The sequence below is a fragment of the Harpia harpyja genome, chromosome 4 (assembly GCF_026419915.1).
Source record: "Harpia harpyja isolate bHarHar1 chromosome 4, bHarHar1 primary haplotype, whole genome shotgun sequence".
Lineage (NCBI taxonomy): Eukaryota > Metazoa > Chordata > Aves > Accipitriformes > Accipitridae > Harpia > Harpia harpyja.
This window is the reverse complement of record NC_068943.1, coordinates 68,525,347-68,545,756: the sequence shown is the minus strand read 5'-3', so window position 1 is coordinate 68,545,756 and position 20,410 is coordinate 68,525,347. Positions and strand designations below refer to the sequence as shown.

The 20,410-nt window shown below is 41.0% G+C and overlaps 1 protein-coding gene across 1 annotated transcript in view; it reads left to right on the top strand.

The window, feature by feature from the left end:
• Positions 1 to 1,438: 1,438 nt before the first annotated feature.
• Positions 1,439 to 20,410, top strand: part of SNX9 (sorting nexin 9) — a 64,469-nt gene continuing 45,497 nt past the window's right edge. The window contains exon 1 of the mRNA XM_052784636.1: positions 1,439 to 1,572. Within this exon, the coding sequence (XP_052640596.1) occupies positions 1,561 to 1,572 (12 nt within the window). The 5' untranslated portion in view covers positions 1,439 to 1,560. The remainder of the gene's footprint in view (positions 1,573 to 20,410) is intronic.

Sequence of the window (20,410 nt, the reverse complement as noted above, 5' to 3'; positions counted from 1 at the left end):
ATTAAAAATCACATAGCAAAACAGCATCTGGTGAATGGACAGAAGGTGCTTCGCATACCTATCAGTTGGGAATCCGTAAACAACACAACCAGCCTGGGAGGGACCACATGGCAAAACTGATCCTTAATACAACTTAAAGGTGGTATCATAAAGGGTCATTTGTGGGCCACACACAAAGGTTTCACTTTAGATTCTGCTGTTATAATGAGTAAAAAGTCGGAATTGTTTTATTTAATTGAATTCTGAAAAAGTTAAAAACTGCAGTAAAGGAGTTTGAAAACTTCTCAAGTTAATCAGTTCAATCACTCGAAAAGTGGTGGCGACTGAACAGCCAGCTTCCTCTTAATTCCTCATCCTCACACTCCATACAAACTATTTCACTGGTTCTACCTGGAAAATTTTTTCCAACTTAGAAAAACTGTGAACATATTTTTCTCTTTTAATAAAGCTGTCTCACTGAGAAAGTATACCAATGGCAGCTTCTAATTTCTATGGACACGGGAACGCAGATGTAAGGAGTTACGTAGCTTCCCAACAGCCTACCTGCCTTGTAGGACTCTCCTTGGTCACCCTGACAATTACACCAGGTATTTCCTTCTACAGAAGGGAAACATATCCTGATTCCAGGCCAACCACTATACATATACAGATGAGAAGTTGCACTTTTCGGATGGTGCAGCACCTTGCAAGATCACTGCCGCCGGATTTTCCCATCCCCTTTGTTTTAGCTTCCCATCACGTCTCTCCTGCAGGCTGGACATCAAGTGGGGTCACAGTCCGTTTTTATGATACGGTCGTAGAGCACCCAACAGGAACGCTACCAACCCTGACCGTCTCCTTGATGTTATTTTCTGCTGTTAATAACTGCCATACACCGAGGCCCGGCTGGAAGAGGAGGTCAGGGACGACACACATCCCACGAACAGCTGCAGAGGGAGCCTGGCCGAGGAAAAATTGCTTTCCTTGCCATACAGTTGCTTCGAAATTTCTGTTCAAAAGCAAGCGAGGGACAGATAATGCCTTTCTGCGGGTCCTCTCCCCCACGCGAGCAGGAATTTGAGGGCAAACGCTGACTACGAAGCGAAGCCGCTGACGGCACCGGGGGGGGGGGGGGGGCGGTCCCAACCCGGCGGCCGCGGGGGCACGTCCACCCCCCTCCGCACCCCGGGGACAGAGCGGGGCGGCTCCCCCGGGGCTCCCCGCCGCGCCGCGGGTCCCTCCCTCCGGCTCTGACGGAGAGGCTGGGGACAAACAGACCCGCCGCCGGGTGCCGTTTCGAGCCGTGCCGTGCCGTGCCGGGGGAAGGGGCGTGCAGGGGGTGTGGGGAGGGGGCACCGCCGTGCGGCTACATCAGCCCCCGCCTGCCCAGCGCCGGGGCTTGCTGCTGAGCCGCCCAACGGCCCCCAGGCGGCGGCGGCAGCAGCGGCGACTGGGGGACGCTGAGGAGGAGCCGCCTGCGCGGCCCAGCGGCGGCGGCGGGCGGGCCGGACACACCGACCGAGCAGCCGCGGCCCGCGGCGGGGAGGGGAGACCGGCAGCCCAGCCCGCACCGGCAACGCCATGGCCACCAAGGTGAGCAGCCCCCGGCGCGGATCGGGGGGTCGTGAGGCGGCGCCGGGGCGCCCCCTACGCCGGGCCCCCGGGCGCCGAGCAGGCCCCGCGGAGGGGCTCGGCGGGCGGCAGCCCCTCTCGGTGGCGGCGGCGGGAGGGAGGCCCCGCGCGGGACGGGCTGCGTTTCGGGGGTTGGGGGAGCCGGTCCCCTCCCCGGGGCCTGCCCCTCGCCGCCGGCCGCGGCAGGGAGGGAGGGAAGGAGGAGGGGGCCGCCCGCTCCCGCCGCGCCGCGCTGCGCTCGGGCCTCGCCGCCACTGCCCGGCCCCTCCGAGCGGCGCGGAGGTCTCGGCGGGCCAGCGCCGACTCCGGGGCAGGGGAAAGTTGTTTTCTGCTTTTGCTTCTGCCCCGCCGTCTCCCCTCCTCGCCAGCCGCCCGCCGGCTCGCCCGGAGCGACCGTAAGGCCGAAAAGCCGGCGGAGGCCGAGGGCTGGCTGCTACTGCAGCCCGGGCGTCCCTGCCCCGCTTCCACCGCGCCCGGCGAATCGGCGCTGGCCGGCAGACCGCGGCGGTGGCGGGGAAAGGCCTGGGCCGCCGGCGGGCCCTGCCTCTCGGACCCGGGACGGGGTGTCCCGGCTGCCTCACACCCCCCGGCCGGCCCGTCGCGTCAGGGCAGCTGATGGCAGACCCCCTGGAGTGGCATCCCGGGGATAGGCGTGCTGGGTCTCTGGTGGGAGCCCGCGGTTCGTAGTGTGTGACCTGTTAATAGTAGAGTCTGATATTACAAAAAAAAAAAAAAAAAAAGGCAGGAAGTGAAATTATTTTGTTCAGTTCTTCAACAGTATCTGCTATTTAATGCAACGGTTAAAATTAGCCCATCCTATCTGAAAGTGGTCTCTTTCTAAATTAACAATATTTATTTACTATATTGGTTGATGAAAGCATCTCTGCTTGCGTAGGTGTGAGTTAACATCCACCAGTAAATGTCATCTGTAAGTTGTCAAAAGAGCGCAGCAGGCTTTTTTGGTATTTGAAGTAATACTTTGAGTCACCTGATTCCATGAACTTGGCCAGCAGTTTAAAAACTTCCTTTTACTGAGGCGGTTCTCATAGAGTGCACTATTTGTGTTGCGCTTCTCAGTACTGGAGAAATTCTGCATCTTGAATGTATCAGATTTAATGTATAAGTAGCTGTCTCTGTAGCCATATAAGTTGATGGGTACTCATGTTTTAGTAAACTTTTTCAGAAGCAGGGAGAAGTTGGTTTTAGGCTTCAAAATCAGTTAGGCAGTTAAAGAAGTACTAATGTGAAATTTGTGTTCTGTTGAGGTTTTAGAATATTGTTGATGGACTTGGTTTTAATATTGGTCATTTCCACTGATTTGTGGGATGTGTGTATGATTAATATGTAATCAACCTAACTATTGCAGGTAGCAAGAAAAAGAAAATTACTTCTGTCTACACATATGCTACATAATACACAGTATGCTAAGCAGATACTGTACTAAAACAGTTCACTGTTTCTCTCCTCACTTTGAGGTGCAATATCCTCATAGGATCCTGCGTTCTGTGCCAAACACATGAAGCCATTTTATTCATACATTTGGAAACTTTCACTTTGCTTTTCTTGAAATAATTTTTTCAAGTCATTATGGCCTCAGACTGAAGGGTGTATAATTTCTAACTTCCTAACCAGGACTGGCTTGAAATCAGGTGGTCCAAGTTTTTTCATTCCACACATTGCAAGTTATGGTAATTTACCATTGAAGGTTAAAATTGGGAAGTGATAGCCAGTAAAGACTTGATATTTTATTGTTATTACTTTGATATGCTAGTAACTGAGAGCAATACTGAAGAGAAGCTTACTTTATTTTCTGTGAGCTTTACCCAGGAGGGAGGTTGCTCTCTGCAAATTGCCCTGGTTTGGATTTTGTTAAACTTGTGCAAATGTCAGCTATAATAAAGGATACAATTTTTTTTAACAGTGTAAGGGAGTAACTGGCTCAAGAAACAGTTTTTAGGAGCTCAGCCAGCTAACCAATCACCATTTCACTTGGAAAGTAAATTTTGTTTTTTAAATTGTAAACAAACTTCTTACCTTCTGCTTGCATTCCTTCCCAAATAGCCTATTTTTAAAAGAAATATGCAAAGTGTATTTGTATCGTATGTGAAAATGTTAACAAAACTAAACTATAATTAGTCATCTGGAGTGTGAATTTCTCAAACTTTAATGGTGTCACATCCTATATAGCTGGTAGGGGCGACTGACAGTCAGGCGTAGCCTGCGCTGCACGGGCTATTAGCGCTTCCTGAATTAATTCCTGTTTAAACTGGAATATACTTTCCAAAGAGGGCTGGGGGAAAATTTGGTCTTGATTTGAATGCTTTCAGTGATGGAAAATCCAGTCTGTCTTTTTTCTTTTTTTTTTTTTTTTAAACCATCAATTCTCTCGCTGTCGATGCTTCTTTATTTTGAATCTAAATTTGCCCAGCTTCTGTTTCCAGTTTTATACTTTTGTCTAGAATATTTACTACAAGATTTGCTTGTATCAAAGTGTGAGGTTTCCCATGGGGTGGAGGAGAAATAGGGATTTCTTCCACAGCTGGCTTGTAAAAAACCTTGGGCAGTTTTCTTGCCTCCCACTTTGATAAACCACAGCAATCAAGTTCCTAGAGTTTTCCAGTATGAAGATGTGGTCTACAGTCGTGTAATGTGCTGGCTCTTCTCTGTACCATTCAAACTCAGCAGATTTCTGACTGAAATAATAAAAGCTTTTAGGGGAAAGGACTACTATTTTCATGCAGAAAGGCCTTTACTGATGCCTTCCTAGCATATTTGTTAACTGGCAACTTCATAGGGAGTCCTCTGTTGAAATGAGTCATGGGTGGCTGTAGGCCCTGTGGAGGCTGAGTCTGATGCTGTGAGCTGAGCTAGCAGTCACCATTGCTCCTTCTCCTTCCTTGTTCCTCATCCTGTGCTGCCTTTACGTCCCAGGATGTGACTCCAACACTTGTCAGGCCTGCCTTTGAGCTACTGTAAATTGCTGAAATAGCAAAAGATTAACTGAATGGAAACAGTGGGGCCATTTCCTTCAGTTCTAGGGAGCTACAGTAGCTGAAAGTTTGCTCAGAGCTGATGCAAAAGGTTGGGTGGGGTGGCAAAGTGGGAAGGCGGAGACTTTCATGGTGAAGGGTGGAACTATAAATGGGAAATGGAGGATCTGAGACTTCTGGTGGCAGTTCTTTGGTTGCCTAGATCCTTACTGTAACTTGACAGTGGATTTTGTGATTCCCTAAAGGCTTGCTCAAGGTCACATGCTCTAAAAACTGAAGCAAGTGAAAAAACAATCAAAACAAAACAAAAGGATTGTTTAAAAGATGCTAACTTCCAAAGTTTTACAGTAATTTAACTGAACCTGACTTCAGAAGTAGACAATTTCATATCCATGTTTAAGAACTGATGCATTAAGCTAGATATTTTATTTTGGATGCTTTCTTCAGAAACAAAGTTGAGCTTACTAATTCCTTATTCTTAACTGCATTACAAAAGAAGGCAAAAAGTGCCTAAGCCTAAAAGAATAAAGCTTAAAAAAATTTTCAAAACTCAGTCACAAAGAAAATGCAATATTGTAAATGTGTTTCTGTGATAGTTGCTTGCAAAAGCTGCAGATGAGATTCTCATTCTTCTATTTGTTCCTTCGTGACTTCTTTGGCCTTTCCTCTTCTTTCCCCATTAGAGTTTGCCAAGTCCCAGCTTTACTCCTGCCCTTTCTTTTGTTTTTGAATTTCATTGAATAGGGAGAGCTAGAAATGTCAGGAAGTGATATGCTGGCTTTTAAATAACATGCTCCCTACCTCAGTGTATTTTTAGAGTTATTTATTATTTTAAAATGTAGGCAAGTCCTTTTTTTAAAAAGGCTGATGTTTTGCCATTTGTGAAATCCTAATTTCAGAAGGAGGTGATGATATTAAGAGACGTTGATAGTTTACATGCATGCTGGTCATCAAGACAGTTCTGGAATCTGTGCTGCTAATGTGCAGTGGGGGTTTTAATTTAAAAGTTGAAGTTGGAACTAGAGCTGATTAACTCGTGAGTTACGGGAGTAACGCTGTTGAAGTTGGTGACATTACTTTCACAAGCTAGGTATTTCACAAGGCAGGTATTGATAAACTTCATCAGGTTAGGCCGCTCTTAGTGTCAATAGCAACAAACTTTTCTTTGTAACTTTAGGGGCACCTGTATCCCACCATTATGTTCTTGGTTGTTCAATAGTTTGTCTACTTTAAGAACTCATTTACCTGGTTCTGTTTGTAGGACTGGGCCCTTTTTCGTGGGAAGAAGTCCCTTGAGATGAAAGCTTAGACTGAATATTCTATTCTTAAAAGAAGTTATAGCTTAGCTTAGCAATACTTCTACAATACGGAAATGTTGTTCAAGGTTTTTTTTGTCCATCTGATCATGTTGGATTATCTCGTGAATGTTACTAACCAGGTATAGTTGAATTTAGCATGGTTCTTGTAGTTGTGGTGAGGGAAGATCATGACTTGTATATGAAAACTTCACGTAGGGAAAAATAACACATTAGACTTCAAATAAAGATTATTTTTCTGAAGTGTATATCCTTCCTTTCATCTTTCTTTTTGATTCTCTATTGCTCTTAGTAGTGTAAGGCTCCCCCAAAGAAGTCTCACATTTTCCTTTGTACCGTCACGAAGCTGTTTGTATGTTTGCATTATGAATCAGGCAGAAACAATTCTTTGTTCTGATTTGCAGCTGGGAAGTGAAGCATCCCTCTGTGCTAAACCCTCCAAAATACCCAAACTTTGCGTTCTGCAAGTCTGCCTTCTGAATTGTCCTAACTTTGAAAGTAGACTTTTCTAGGAAATCAAATCTTAAGAGAACATTCAGTTAATGAATCTTAATATATCTGTGAGTTGGGATGAACTTCTACTATGCAAATCACTTCATAATCCATTCAGTGTGTTCCACTATTTAAATTCAGCAAAGCAAGCTGTATACAAAGAATGAGATCATGGTCGATTTATATGTGTAGGATGTGATGGAACAAAACTAATTAGGTAAAGTTTTAATTTTGCTTTTATGGCCTTATTGTACAAAAAGTTGTTTGTTTTTTTAAGCTATAATTAAGTAGATGTGAAAATATTTCCTGGGACTTTTTGAATTATTTTGGTTTGGCGGTTTGTTTTTTTTTTTTAAGGGGCAACGAGATGACTAGAGAAGGTGAAAATGTTTGGTAATGGAAATTTACTACAGATTCGTGACCTATTGACGGAGTGAGATGTTAGGATGAGCACAAGAACTGATACAGTCGTATTAAGATATAGCTTTTCTCTTCTTTTGTCTTTGTCTGACCTTATGATCTTTTAAATGTTCAGTGGTAAGTGGGTTATGTTACATTGCAGCAATTACTAGCACAGGGCTTCTCATTTCTGTGCTGGGAAGCTGGAGAGCTGGTGAGAATCTATATGATGCTATGCTTGGATAATGATTCCTCTGACTCAGTTTTTCAAAGTTATTTTAAGCACCTAGGCATTGAGTCATCAGAGACTCATTACCAGAGGTCATAATTTAAAAACATGATTACAGTAGCTAACAAGAAGGAAGTCTGGTATCAGATGTCGTAAGCTTCATCTGGTCTATAGATTCAGCAATTCAGGTTTTCACTCTGGTAGGATCTCTCCATATATTGGTATTATTTCGGCAAGAATTCTTTGCAGTTAACTGTAGCTTTGTAAAAAAGTTTATTTTATTCCATTCTTTCAAGGTTTTCCTCTGTGAATTGTCGTCGTCTTCTAGAACCTCTCTCATTTTCAGGTCTTGAAAGAGCTCCTGAGGTATTGAATATCCACACATTCTTCTGTTTTTTATAAAACTCCTTATTTGATTAGGACATTTGGCAAATTTCAGAGTTTACAGAGATTAAAAAAGAGAAAAATGATAGGAGAACTTTGCTGTTTTAAATATATGGGTTCCCACCTGTATTAAATTTACAAGCAATTGCAACATTGATGGTGTTGGAAATAGTCTTGCAAACTGTTACAAAAGCAGGTAATAGAGACTGTAAAATAGTGGGAGTGACTTGTTTCAACCAGCACTGCAGTAGGACAGATCAACATTTAGATATCTGGAATTAGTTAAAGTAACTAACTGTTGTCGTGTTCAGCATTTAAAGCCAAACCTCTTATATTTCAAAGCATGTTTCACAATTACAAGGTCATTCAAATTCACTTTAAACTTCTCTGAGGGGGCAAAAATCAAAGCTTGTCCTTTCACTTTCTTTTGTTGTATTCCTGCTTTCTCAGGGATTTATGATTGGAACGGAGCTCCCCAAGTAATACAAAGTTAAAAAGCCAAAGCAATCTTGTAGTAGTCCAATAAGCAAACTCTAAGTGATACTGAAAAGAAAAAATATGTGCATATTGCTTACTGGAAAATTTAATTTAAGTTCTGAGCCTTATTGTTTCTTCTGAAGTAGTCTTTCTCTTTGAGCTTCATATGGGTAAGAAACCTCTGTTTAAAAAAAAAAAAAAAAGACAGTTAAGACCAGGATCATTTAATTTTGACAGATGGTCTTCTGTGAGACCCACAGTAAGAGGAGAAGGGCATGAGGGACAACTCTTCTTGTAGGGACCTGCCTTTATGCCGGCTGATCTAGCTGTTGTGTAGTTGTGAAGGGACGTTCAGGACATGGTATGGTATGAAGGGCATGTGAGCCATCCTGGGTGCTGCTAATAAGAGGGTGCGTGCTCATAGTAAGTGTGCTGGGTAAAGTCAAACCAGCGACTCTGTGCGTGTGAACAATTTTTTTTTGTCTGTACAAACTCTAATTTTCTCCTATGTTTTAGAGCAGCTCTTCCCCTGGGCCCTGCCCCTTAAAGGAAGCCACTATACAGGAGGGGTTTCCAATGTGCAAAATCGGTGGCTGGAAGGAGGAGGAGGTGGTAGGAAGATAGGCTGTGCAGCTTGAGGGAGGTCCCTTGGGAGTCCAAGCAAAACAGCTGCTTCTGGGGACGGGCAGCCATGCCTGACCTGGGGTTTCTGCAAGTGGGACTTGCCCAGGTGAAATCATTCAGTCCCATTCTTGTAAAAAGTGGGACTGGGGTACAACTGGTTGACAAGCGTTTTCTTATGACTTATCGTTGTGTTACTGACTTCTGCTCTGAGTTGCCATCTGTTCCTCCTTGGCAAGGGAACTGTTGTGCTTTTATTTTGTGTATTCATATGGTATCTCTGTTTATACACAGTAGGTTTTGGACTTGCTTTGCTTTTCCCAGCCTTCTGAGACTGCAAAAATAAGTTGTCCTCTTGATTCTAGTTGAATTCAAGCAAAGTGTTTTGTTTTCCTGGCTGATACAACAAAATGGCTAATTTCCAAGAACAACTATAAAAATTCTCTTAGGATAGCTTTAAACTGGTTCCCTCTTCTGTATGAGGACTTTTTTTTCTTTGTCATGATTATATGTGCAGTTTCCAAAAGAAAGACAATTGATATAAGGCTATTACATCTATTGTTCCTGCTAGTTCTCATTTAAATCCTGGGATTCCCTGGAGAGCCTATACAATTCATCTTTGTGCAGCAGTAAGGCCATGACTGATGAGGTGGTTCATCTTGTCCTACAACTTCATGAGAGCTGAGAATTAAGCTTAAATGTTTTATATCCTCCACTGCGTTAATTCTTTTGGGGGGTTAAGATTTAATTCAGTAATTGAATATTGCAATACCATACAATAATATAATGTAATTAGTGCTTACCTAGTTACAGCACAGTTCTTTCAGCAGTACTGTAATTTTCTCCCTTAATAGCCCTGTATTTGTCTTCTGAAAATGGTTGCTTATGGAATACACAATTAAGCATCTTCCTTGTTGCAAATAACTAGACCATATTCTTCGAAGTTTGTATATGGTTGTTGAATTGTAATTTTTATATCAACAGCTCTGTCGCATTCTGTCAAGCTGCCAAATTTTCTAGTAATTTGTAAGGAAGCAGAAGTTCAAACTTTCTTCTCTGACTTCTTTGATGCCTTCTGTCACTGTAAAGGTTGCTGGTACAAGAAAAGTTTGCGTGGTGTCCAGTTTAAAACATTTCCTAGATAATGGAAGATGGAGATTTGTAAAGGAGAAACTTTAAATGTTGTATGACTTAATCCAGTTCTGTCATTCATTCTCTCTCTCTCTCTCAAAAATGCTTCTGTCCAGGCAGAACTTTTTTTTTAACTTAAAGTGGGATAGGGCATTACTGCTAGTGTGCACACTGCGTTAAACTGCAGGTGACTAATGTCCAGTTCAAGTGCTGGGTGTTCTCTGGCCAGGTTTAATGACTGAGCTTTGCTTATTTGAGCTGCTGTTTAACATGCCCAGTTTGTAGCTTTACAGGGTCTTGTACTTTTCTACACTGTCAACAGAAAAGCCTAAAATAGCTGTAGGTTTGGGTACATTAGAACCCATAAAACTTTGCCCACCTCTAGAGTAAAGAAGCTTCATATGATATAATGGTAATACATTTATGTTGGTATAATAGTTTCCTCACTTGTCTTCATAAAATAAAACATAGAAATGGTTCAGTTATTGGGATTTCATAAAGTGGTGTTTCTAAAAAGGATTAAGAGATCCCAAAACATTTAATGTTGGTTACTCAAGTAACAGAGAATTTAGCAGAATTCAGTGTTGAGGATCTGTTCTGCTCCATTTTAGATTCCTTCCCAGCTGTCTTCAGTTAGCATGCTATTGAGCACTTGTTTTCCTATTAATATTACCAGTGTTTGGGACTTCAATGTGGTACAACTATTCCATTCTATATTTTACGGGTCAAGTTTTATTTCAAGTAGCATCATTTTAACATGCAGGTAGTTTGCTTCGCTAGTTCTGCATTTGCTTCTAGACTGGCCTGTACAGCTGGTACATTGAAATGCACAACCTGTAATAGTGTGGTGAGTCTGAAAAGGCTTGAAGTTCATTAGAGAACCTTAGCTGAAACTTTGTGCCTCTCCAATTCTTGGGATAATTAGTGCTTTTTCTAATCTCCGCTCTCACAGAGGCAGTACTATTGTGTGACTACAAGCTGTATTAATGAGTAGGTCACAATGTGGCAATTTTTCTGGTGAATGCTGCAGGCTTTTTCTGAAACCTTTACCTCTTACTGGCTTTGTTATTTGGGACAGGACTGTGAGGGTACAGTAGTGATTGCCCTAAAGTTTCAGGCAAACATCAGAGGACTTGGCATGGCAGACTTCTGAAACACACAGTTAAATATTGGTTCAGCAAACAGTTGCAAGCATTGCAGTTTGATTTCAGAGACACAGTAATGATTAATCTAGGCAGAGATTTTAATCATGCTTGAGATAAATGCATCCTGCCTAACATCCGTAAATACAAACTCATGCTGTGCTTGCTGCAGTTGTATGTCCTGGTCTAACTGGAGTTAATCTTCTCGAATTAGAAATTGTTTAGTCCCCAGTCTGTTTGGGGACCTGGAATAGGTTGGTATTCAGAAAGGAAAATACGGGGAACTCTGAGCACTTGGAGCAGTGCAGTCAATTGATTCTGAAAAAGGTCTTCTCATATATCATTGGAGCTCCTCACTCATGGTTAAAAGTTTTGCAGTACATTGTTAATAACTGATAACTGGTTTGTAAGTAATGTTTTAAACAAGAAAAAAATTTCAGGTGCTTAACTCAACTGAAAGCTCAGATGTGATTCACAGGAGTATCTGAGTCAGTATTTGGAAACATCTCTAAATCATGTGGGCGTCTAGCATGTATTTCTGCAACTGAATTTCCCTTGCTTCTGTATTGCTTGGGTGAATGGGGATTCTGTTATTTGGTTTGACAGTGCCCCATAAATAAGTCTGTATGACCACCACAAAAGGTAACCAAGCACCTCTTTTAATAGTGCATGATGGTTCTTTTCAAAGTATTAGAATTTGAATGCTGCTTTTTAAAACTACTGAGCTGCTTATAGATAATCCACAGACTTTAAAATTCTTAAGCACTGTTGTAAACCTGGAAAATATCGCAGTTTCCCTTTGCTTTTCTCATGCTCTGTGGCAGTGGTTATCTACCCACTTGATTTGTACCTGCATGGAAAGAAGCTATAATTTGTTTTAATACCTTAAGATTTTAAGATCTGTTACGTTCTAACACTTTTAAGAGATCTTAGCCTTCCAACCATTTTAGTCCTCATAGTTCATCACTAACTTTTAGTCTTAGATGCTTGAGCTGAACAAGGGGCCTCCCGATGAGTAGGAATTCACTTGAATGCAAGTTCTCTAGTGTGCGTGCTGCCTGTAATGCTGGCCAGGAGTGTGTTTCAGTGGATTTTGTGGTGTGCTGATGTTTGCTTATAGGTAGACAGCTATAAAGAAGCTCATGTTCTGTAAATCAAAAAAGGTATGTAACCAAAAATGAGGTGGGCTAGCCTGAACAGAGTTCAGGTCTTCTTGCCTGACCAAAAGCCGATTTTCAGCAGGACAGTGAAGTCCTGTGTGGTAGATCTGAAGAGCTAATCTGTCCTCACTGAGGAAAGCCTGAGTTGCTGAAAAGGCTAGTAAGTCATTGTGTTTATTACTAGAGAAAACATTTCCAAGTCTCTTTAACACTTGAAAACTTGCCTAGTCACTTCTTTCTTAAACAAAATCATACAGAAATGTTTTCAAGGTAAGCTTATTACACCTTTATTGTAATTCTATAAGTGCCAGTGGTTTAAGTGCACGTGTTGGTGGGAATAGAGTATTTCATACTGTCCCTTTACCCTATAAACACTTCAAACTTTGTGTTTTGTGCTTTTTGGAAACTCTTCATGCTTTGTTAACCATTTTCTTGCAATATGAGGTAGGCCTTTTAATCCAGTGTGAATACTTAATTAAATACCTGCCTGAAGTATTATAGGCGCATGCAGCTTCTGAGGCTGAAGAGGAGCTCCCTGTTCCGTGTCTCCTCTGTCTGCAAGCATGTTTTATTAGCAGGGAGAAATGATGCAAGTCCTTGTTTCTTACCTTTTTATCTGTATTTAATTTGCTTCTAATGTACTTATAGTCAGTGGTGGTGACTTCAAATGACTAGCTGCAGGCTGTTGAACTTGTTTTAGAGTTGAAAAATTGCTCAGAAGAAAGTGAGCCAGCAGGTCAAGAGACATGTTTTTAATGTGAATTTGTAGAGTAATGTGAGGATCTAGCAGTTACAGCTAGTGAGGGAACTTGGAGTAATGATACCTGAATATTGTGACCTCTCTTAGTCCAGAAGCAGAGTTCTTGACTGAATTTAGTTTCACTTTTTGGATGAGTTTGTTTTAATTCTGATGATGCTGAAAGCAAAAAACAATTGTGTTAGAAAAGAAATGTCATTCTAAAGGGAGTTTTTTATTAAACAAGTGAATTTTAATTTTTACTTATTGTTTAATAAAATCATAGTATAAAATCAATTTGAAGAGATGGTTCAGTTTCTTCAGGCTAGTAAGTTTTTATGTAGGCAGATGTTGTTGAGCACATACACAAGAGTGATGCATAGCAGTATACAAGCAATACACATTTTTTCCATTTGCTCTGTATTAGTTAAAAAGATAAGCATTGGGGTCTTCTTTGTAATAAATCTTTATCACTTTAACTGGCAGTTTCTAGAATAATGTATAATCTCTCAAATTCCTAAGGTAAGGCTTCTGTAGGAGTCTGAGAAGACAGTGTCCTTAGTGTCCTCTTATGTTTCCTGTCTTCAGTTTTTTGTTTGCTTCTTGTCTCTTAGGAATGCCCGTGAGAGGAACATGTGCAGAGATTTCTTTAATGTAGGCAGCACAGAAGGCACCTGCCTTTCCAGGCTGAGAGGCATAGGCACTTGAAGAGCCGCTTGGTATTTCTGCATAGACTATCCAAATGTACACTTTGCCTAGCAGTCTGATACAGTTGTGACAGAGGGACTAAAATGAAGTGGAATTTTTTGTCAAATTGTAGCCCCAGATGTTGCACCTGCTGCAGTGAAAATCTTTTCAGTCTTGGGGTACTTACTGGCTTTTGGATCAGCTTGGGTTTCAGCATAAAGGGTGGGGGAAAGGTTAAATTTATCTAAATGATGGCCACTGTTGGAAGAAAGGTAGTGTCCTCAGTGCTCTGAGGTGGGGGGCTCCTGCCTGTGTTTCTGAAACAGTTTTCTTACTGTTTTTCTGAGCTTTTTGGACACCAGTTGTTTTAAACTTCTCACAGTACCCTTGGTAATATCCACAGTGGGATTTAGCATATGTTTTGAGAGTTGTTTCAAAGATGCACTGATTAAAACATGGCGACTTAAGTAGTCTGTGAATGGTGAAATGAAACAATGGTTAAACTGTCATTTAGAGCCTTGCCTACCCTACGTGGTTTCTGTAGCTTCACTGGTGCAATAAAGACAGCTAGGGCTTTAATGCTGACTCTTCAGCTGATAACAAGTCAGATGTCTTGCAGTTGTTCTAAGCAGTAAACTACCTCAAAAACAATATTAGACAGTAATCACAGGGCAAATTGCTGTGAAAGATCAAACAGTACAGAACAGAAAACACAAAAATAATCTCAGGGTAATTGCCTTTTGTTTGCAGAGTATTGCCACTTTTTTAGATTAAATGCTTCATTTTGACCCATTCTTTTGGATGTAATCAAAAGATACTGCCAATTTCTGAACTGATTTATTTGCAGCTAGTTTTTTGTCTTTATTCTTTTCTTTCTGCTTCCTCAATTTCTCTAATCTTGGCATCCCAACCTGTATCCTAGGTATGCTTTTTCTATTTTGTTCTCTTAGAACTGCACTTTAGAATGAATATTTTATTTCTAAAAACAATATTGGTGGGAAAAGCAATTCTGAAAAAAAAAAAAACCCAAAACAAAACCACCCCAAAAAACCCCAACCAAAAAACCTCCCCTCCAAACGTAACCAAACAACAAAAAAACCCCAACCAAACCCACATACAAAAAACTTGTAGTAGAGAATGAATAAAACAAAGTCTGGGAAGACAGAAATGCATTTTACTGTTTTGTGCTCCCAGGTGTGATCAACATATTGCTTATCATTGTTTCACAAGCAGCTGGTTTCAAAGGCTTACACTTACTAGACATATTGAAGAATATTTGTACTAACTGCTGCAGTTTTTGTAGCAAATATTTCTGAAACTTATTCGTAATAGAAATGTTACTGGAGTTATTTGAGGTGACCAAAAGCCTTTTGTTGTTTGTTCCAGCTAAAAGCTTAAGCTGCTGTCCTAGAAGAAAAGTTCAAGTCTGCTTACTGTCAAGGCTATTTAAAATTTAAGGACTTGACTTGTGAAGAAGAGTCCTAGCTCAAAAAAAAAATTATGGTTTCTGCATCTCTAATGGGATGCAGGTTTCTTTGAAAAGATTTATCTGCCCCATTTACTTTCCAAAACAGAAATATGGAATTTGATCCTCTTTCTGTGAATCTGGGAACTGCTGCCACCAACAATAGGACAGGAAACTGGAGGCAAAGCATAAACCTGAAAGGTGTTGCCATCCTTGCTGCTGTGATACATACAGCAGTTGCCTTTCTGAGACAATGGCACCAAGCAAATTAGATCTGTGAATCCCGGTCCCTTGAAAAGAGCACTGCTGGATGGCTGAAGCACTGAACTGCTGAAGTGCTAACTACTAAAAGGCAGGCGTGCATTTATTATGGGAATTTCATGCTATGAACCTTTTATGGACATTTCCTTTGTACTATCTGCCACTGCCAGCTGTCCAAGAGAAGCTGAACTTTAACACATGGCTGAAACAGATGAATCTATGGCATAACACAAGCGCTCTTTCTAATACAATGAAGTCCTGTCCGTAGGGAAAGCATTTTCAAGGTTGTGTCCAATTTTTGAGTGGCTTCTACAATTTTCGTGGTATAAAGCTTACTTTCATTGTAACACAGAAGTTCTGCATCAGGAAGTCCAGCACTACAAAAACATTTTGCTTCAGGAGTGTGAACTTAAACAAAAACCAGTAATCACTCTATGTGGGTCGTTAATCATTCTTATCAAAGATATTTAGACAGAGAAGCCATTATGAAAGCTGCTGTGAGCACAACTGAGGTACATTAGCTGTTAGTCTGTGTGCTCGTGGCTAGTGAGGAATGCACAGTGGTTTTCGTTGTCCTCCTCCATGGAAGAGCTAGCCTGCTGCAGGTGAACTGTAATGTGGGCAAGTGAGTGCCTGTGCACATCAGGATTGTCAGACTTGGGGGTAAGTTTCTTCTTCCACCTGAGCCTGGCATCTCTTGAGTGAAGCATCTTGGAAAAGGCAGAAGGATTCTTCTTCTGAGAAATAGGTGCTTCTGTTGCTTTATCACCTCCTTCAAGATTCTGGGGGAAATACAGAAGAGCGAGTCCATCAGGATGTCTGTAGGGATCTTGGATACTCTTCTAGTAATTTAGTGTAGTGGTAACGCAATCCTTCATTGGAGTTTTATTTTAATGACTTTTGCTAGCCAACTTCCTTCCCACTTAATTTATGCTAAGAGTCTTGACACACTGACAGTTACAGTTGCATAGTCTTATGTGTGCTTGCAGAAATAAGTTGGCAAATGATCTTGGTTATTTTTTTCTCTTGGTTTTTAATATTTTGAGAAGAGGGGGTAGCTACTCAGAAGTGTAAGTAATGGAGAAAAGCTAAGGCTGCTCTAGGTCTGCAGAGGAGTAATACTTTAACTAATCTAAGTGCTGCTTTTCAATGTGAAGAATCTCATGTGTTTTAATATGCTTAGGCACCATTACCATTATCATTCTAAAAAGATAGTAATAATGATTGATTGCAGTGCCTAGAATTTCTAGAAGTTGAGAGGCTTCACGCTGTAATAAGTCAGTAAATCTGTAAATGGGGAAGCTGCAGTCCAGGTGTGTAACTACAGCAGACAGAACCAGCTCCAAAAAATGCTGATGTAACACCGAGAATTACCGTTTTCCTTTCTATTTTCTTCTCCTTATTAGAATCTAATTGTCTATAGCCATACTGCTGAAAAGTTCATTTTCCTTTTATAAGGACAAATTCTTACTGGTTTCCCTCTGTTCTCAACTTGTAGAGAAAACTGCCTTCTCCCTCTCATTCCAGAGGAACTGCCATATATGCCAGAGCTGCAGAGATGCTGGGGATCAGAGAGCCCTTTCCTCCTTGGCATGTGGTTGTGCCAAGGTTCTGCTTAATCAGTGCTTGCCTTTTCTCATGCGAGGGACCATGAGACGAACGTCAGGATGTGTTACAAACTCCCAGTGGAGGTGCGGGAAGCTCCGCTGCCACCTGAGCAAAGGGAGGCAGTAGGTATACACTGCAATGACCAGGTCTGCTTTCTGGTCAATGAAATCTGTTTAAACTTTTGGGTTAGCAGTCCTTTTTCTCAAAGGATCTGACAAAGCAACTTCAGAATCCAGAACCAGTTGTATCTTAGGGGGGGTGGATGTGGGAGATAGTGGGGGGGAATAAGTGCAGTCAGTAAAAGAAACTAATTTTCTTATAGCTAATAGATTGATTAGCAATTCTTATTTGGTTTGCAGATTTGCAGTATTCTGTAAATGAAGCAATGGCCATTATTCCACTAATGAAATGTTTGAATCTCTGAAGTTCCTGAAGTTCTTGGATTGTTCGATCCTTTTACATATGATCAGAAGTAAATATGAAGCGCAACAGTTATTGTAACAAGTCTTGTTTTTTTAAAACCTGTGCTTTGAAGAAGTTGCCTTTGTGGTGTTCATTCTGTGATCTTTGGAATTTGTCAGAGATTCCAATTTTATAAATATTCAAAATGTCCATAACCTTAGACCTAATATTCGATGCATGTATTGCAGTGCCCAGGAGCTAAAATCCTCTTCTGGTGAAATGCTTCTTTTCTCCATGCCCACGTACTATTTTGCATAAGTGGCAAAGATCTAAATCTAAGCCACAACTGCTACTTGGTTGTAATATTTGTGGCCAGTAAGTAGAAAAAATTTATTGCAAAACCAAACCATTTCCCTTTTTATAGTATTTTGGAACTGATTGTCAAAAATTTAAATAGGGTTGGGGCTGATGCCTCTGCCCAAGGAAAGGCTAGAGGCAGAGTTTTCCATTGTTAACAATACACTTATTAAATTGAGGGAAAACATTTAGTCACTTAGTTTCACTTACTTTGGAATTGGTTGAGTTTATACTATTTTTCCCATTAAATCTCAACAGTAGGAGGGTAGTGTTAAAGCTTACTTGCCAGGAGTTCTTAGGGACTTAATTCCCAAACTAGGCAAATGAGCCCAGAAATGCAAATGGAATGAAGAGTACCAGCAAAAAAAATCTGGGGAATGTATTTGAGACATCAATATATGGATCAGGTTACAGATGTACCTCAAATGCTTAATGCTCTGTAATTATCCATTCCTGCAGTATTGAAAATCTTTTTTCTTTTCAATTTCTTAAACTGCACTAAGGCAAAAATGAAGGCTGGTAAAATCTGCCCTTGTCCTGGCGAGCTCTCATCATTCCTGTGAGTAAAAGCAAGGATTTAATACTACCGTCTACTACTTGAAGAAGGCTAAGAAGGCTCCCTGGTTAAGAAAGCTGCTTTCCCCGTGGTTCAGATGCCTACCATCTGAGCATTGTTAAATTGACTTGCAGGAACTGGATAAGTATTGGTAATCTGCTGTAAAAAGGACATGTTCAACACCACCTACTACTGTTGGGGGGAAAGGCCTGGAGGGTGGTGCTTTTTACACCCCTACTTAAAATGTTCTTGTATTTTAAAAGGTATGCTGCTTCTCTTCAGTTTACTTTTTAAGGAAAGTAAGGCAGCATATTCTTATATTTGCATGGAGGCCTGATTTTCTGCTGGAAGTAAAGCACTCAGTGTTATTATTGAAAACAGTTTTCTCATCTTCATCTTGGTTTTGCATGGCATAATCTGCAAGTGCTGAAAGCCTCAGTTCTAAGGGAAAAGCTTTCATGCAAGGAAGCATTCAGAGTGCTTGGGACTCTTCTGCAATGTTGTGCTTCTCTAGTGGAGAAGACAAAGTGTTTGATTTGTTGTGCACATGGTTCAGGATGAGCTTTGTGTAACCCCAGCCAGCAACTAAGCACCAAGCAGCCACTCACTCACTCCCCCCGCCCCCCAGCAGGATGGGGGAGACAATTGGAAGGAAAAAGTAAAAACTCGTGGGTTGAGATAAGAACAGTTTAATAGAACAGAAAGGAAGAAACTAATAATAATAATAATAATAACAATAATAAAATTACAATAATAATAATAAAAGGATTGGAATATACAAAACAAGTGATGCACAATGCAGTTGCTCACCACCTGCTGACCAATGCCCAGTTAGTTCCCGAGCAGCGACCCCCCAGGCCAACTCCCCTGAGTTTTATATACTAGGCATGACATCACATGGTATGGAATATTCCTTTGGCCAGTTTGGGTCAGCTGCCCTGCCTGTGTCCCCTCCCAACTTCTTGTGCCCCTCCAGCCTTCTTGCTGGCTGGGCATGAGAAGCTGAAAAATCCTTGACTTAGTCTAAACATGACCTAGCAACAACTGAAAACATCAGTGTGTTATCAGCATTCTTCTCATACTGAACCCAAGACATAACACTATACCAGCTACTAGGAAGAAAATTAACTCTGTCCCAGCTGAAATCAGGACACTTTGTCAGCTGAATGACAACATATGTGTTTTTTCTTGGCTCTGTTTTTATTTACACTGAACTAAAGTATCTCTTGACCAGCCAGAAGTATTTCCATGTGATACTTATTAAATTAAAATGGGGGAGGAAAGTCGTGTTTTTTCTGGTTTTATGTCAGAAGAAGGGATGTCTAGGTGGGGATCATAACCTGCAATTTCGAGACAGGCAAGGCTTGATGGTGAATGTCTGTCTTCTGGTATTTTTTTTCCTATCATATAACTTGCTTTCAACAGAAATCATGATTTTTCTGTCATCTTTATGACCGAAACAATTAGATGTGTGTTTTTGTTTGGGGTTTTTTTTTATTCCCCCTGACCTCCAAGTACAAGAAGGACACTATTAGTAACACCATTATAAAATTGTTTTTCTTGGATTTAGTTTTTTAATCTGCAGGAACAAAGCCCACTTCTGTATGAGCTGAGGTAACTGAGGCATATGTCTTACTGGTGAAGATGAGACCATAGCCTTGCCTCTTTCAAGATGCGCTAGGGAAATTGGTGTGTTTCCTGAAATAAACTTTCTGCTGCTCTCAGTCCTGTATGAGCTGGAGAAACAAGGGTGATGATGTGATCTGTATTGAGTATTGATTGTTTTGTTCTGTCAGCACTGTCTGTTAAAATCTGTAATCTTTCTGTTTGCCTTTCCTGACATGTAGTCTAGCTTTCCCTTTTGCTGCTCTTTGATACTTCAGTATTGGCATCAATCAGATAAATTCATGTATTAATTACATCTGGGGCACCTGGCTAATATAAAGTCTTGAGGTGTAAATAATAAGGCTTTTATCTTTTATAAGTTCTACTAGTTGATGAATTTTCTTTTGGAGGGAGTAAAGCTTAGATGAAGGGTTTATTGTGGTCAGGTTTTAAAGTTTATCTAATATGCTACTTCAGAATCAAAGTTTTAGCTTTCTGCTTATATATTCCTTTAAGAGTCAAGGGGAAAATATATGTGGTTTCTGTCTGCATCCATTTCAACAGTTTGTGAGAAAATAAACATAGTCCCTTTAATTCCTGAAAGCTTTCTCTACTTTTAGATCAGAAAGGAATTTAATAGAAGACAATGAAAAGATGTTTGGGAATATAATCTTAGGCCATGTCACAATTCTTTGTATAAAGAAGCAGAACTGTTCTTTAAATGTTAGACAACTTTGTCAGTGTTTCAAACATAACATTTCTTTATGTAGTGTAGTAGCAG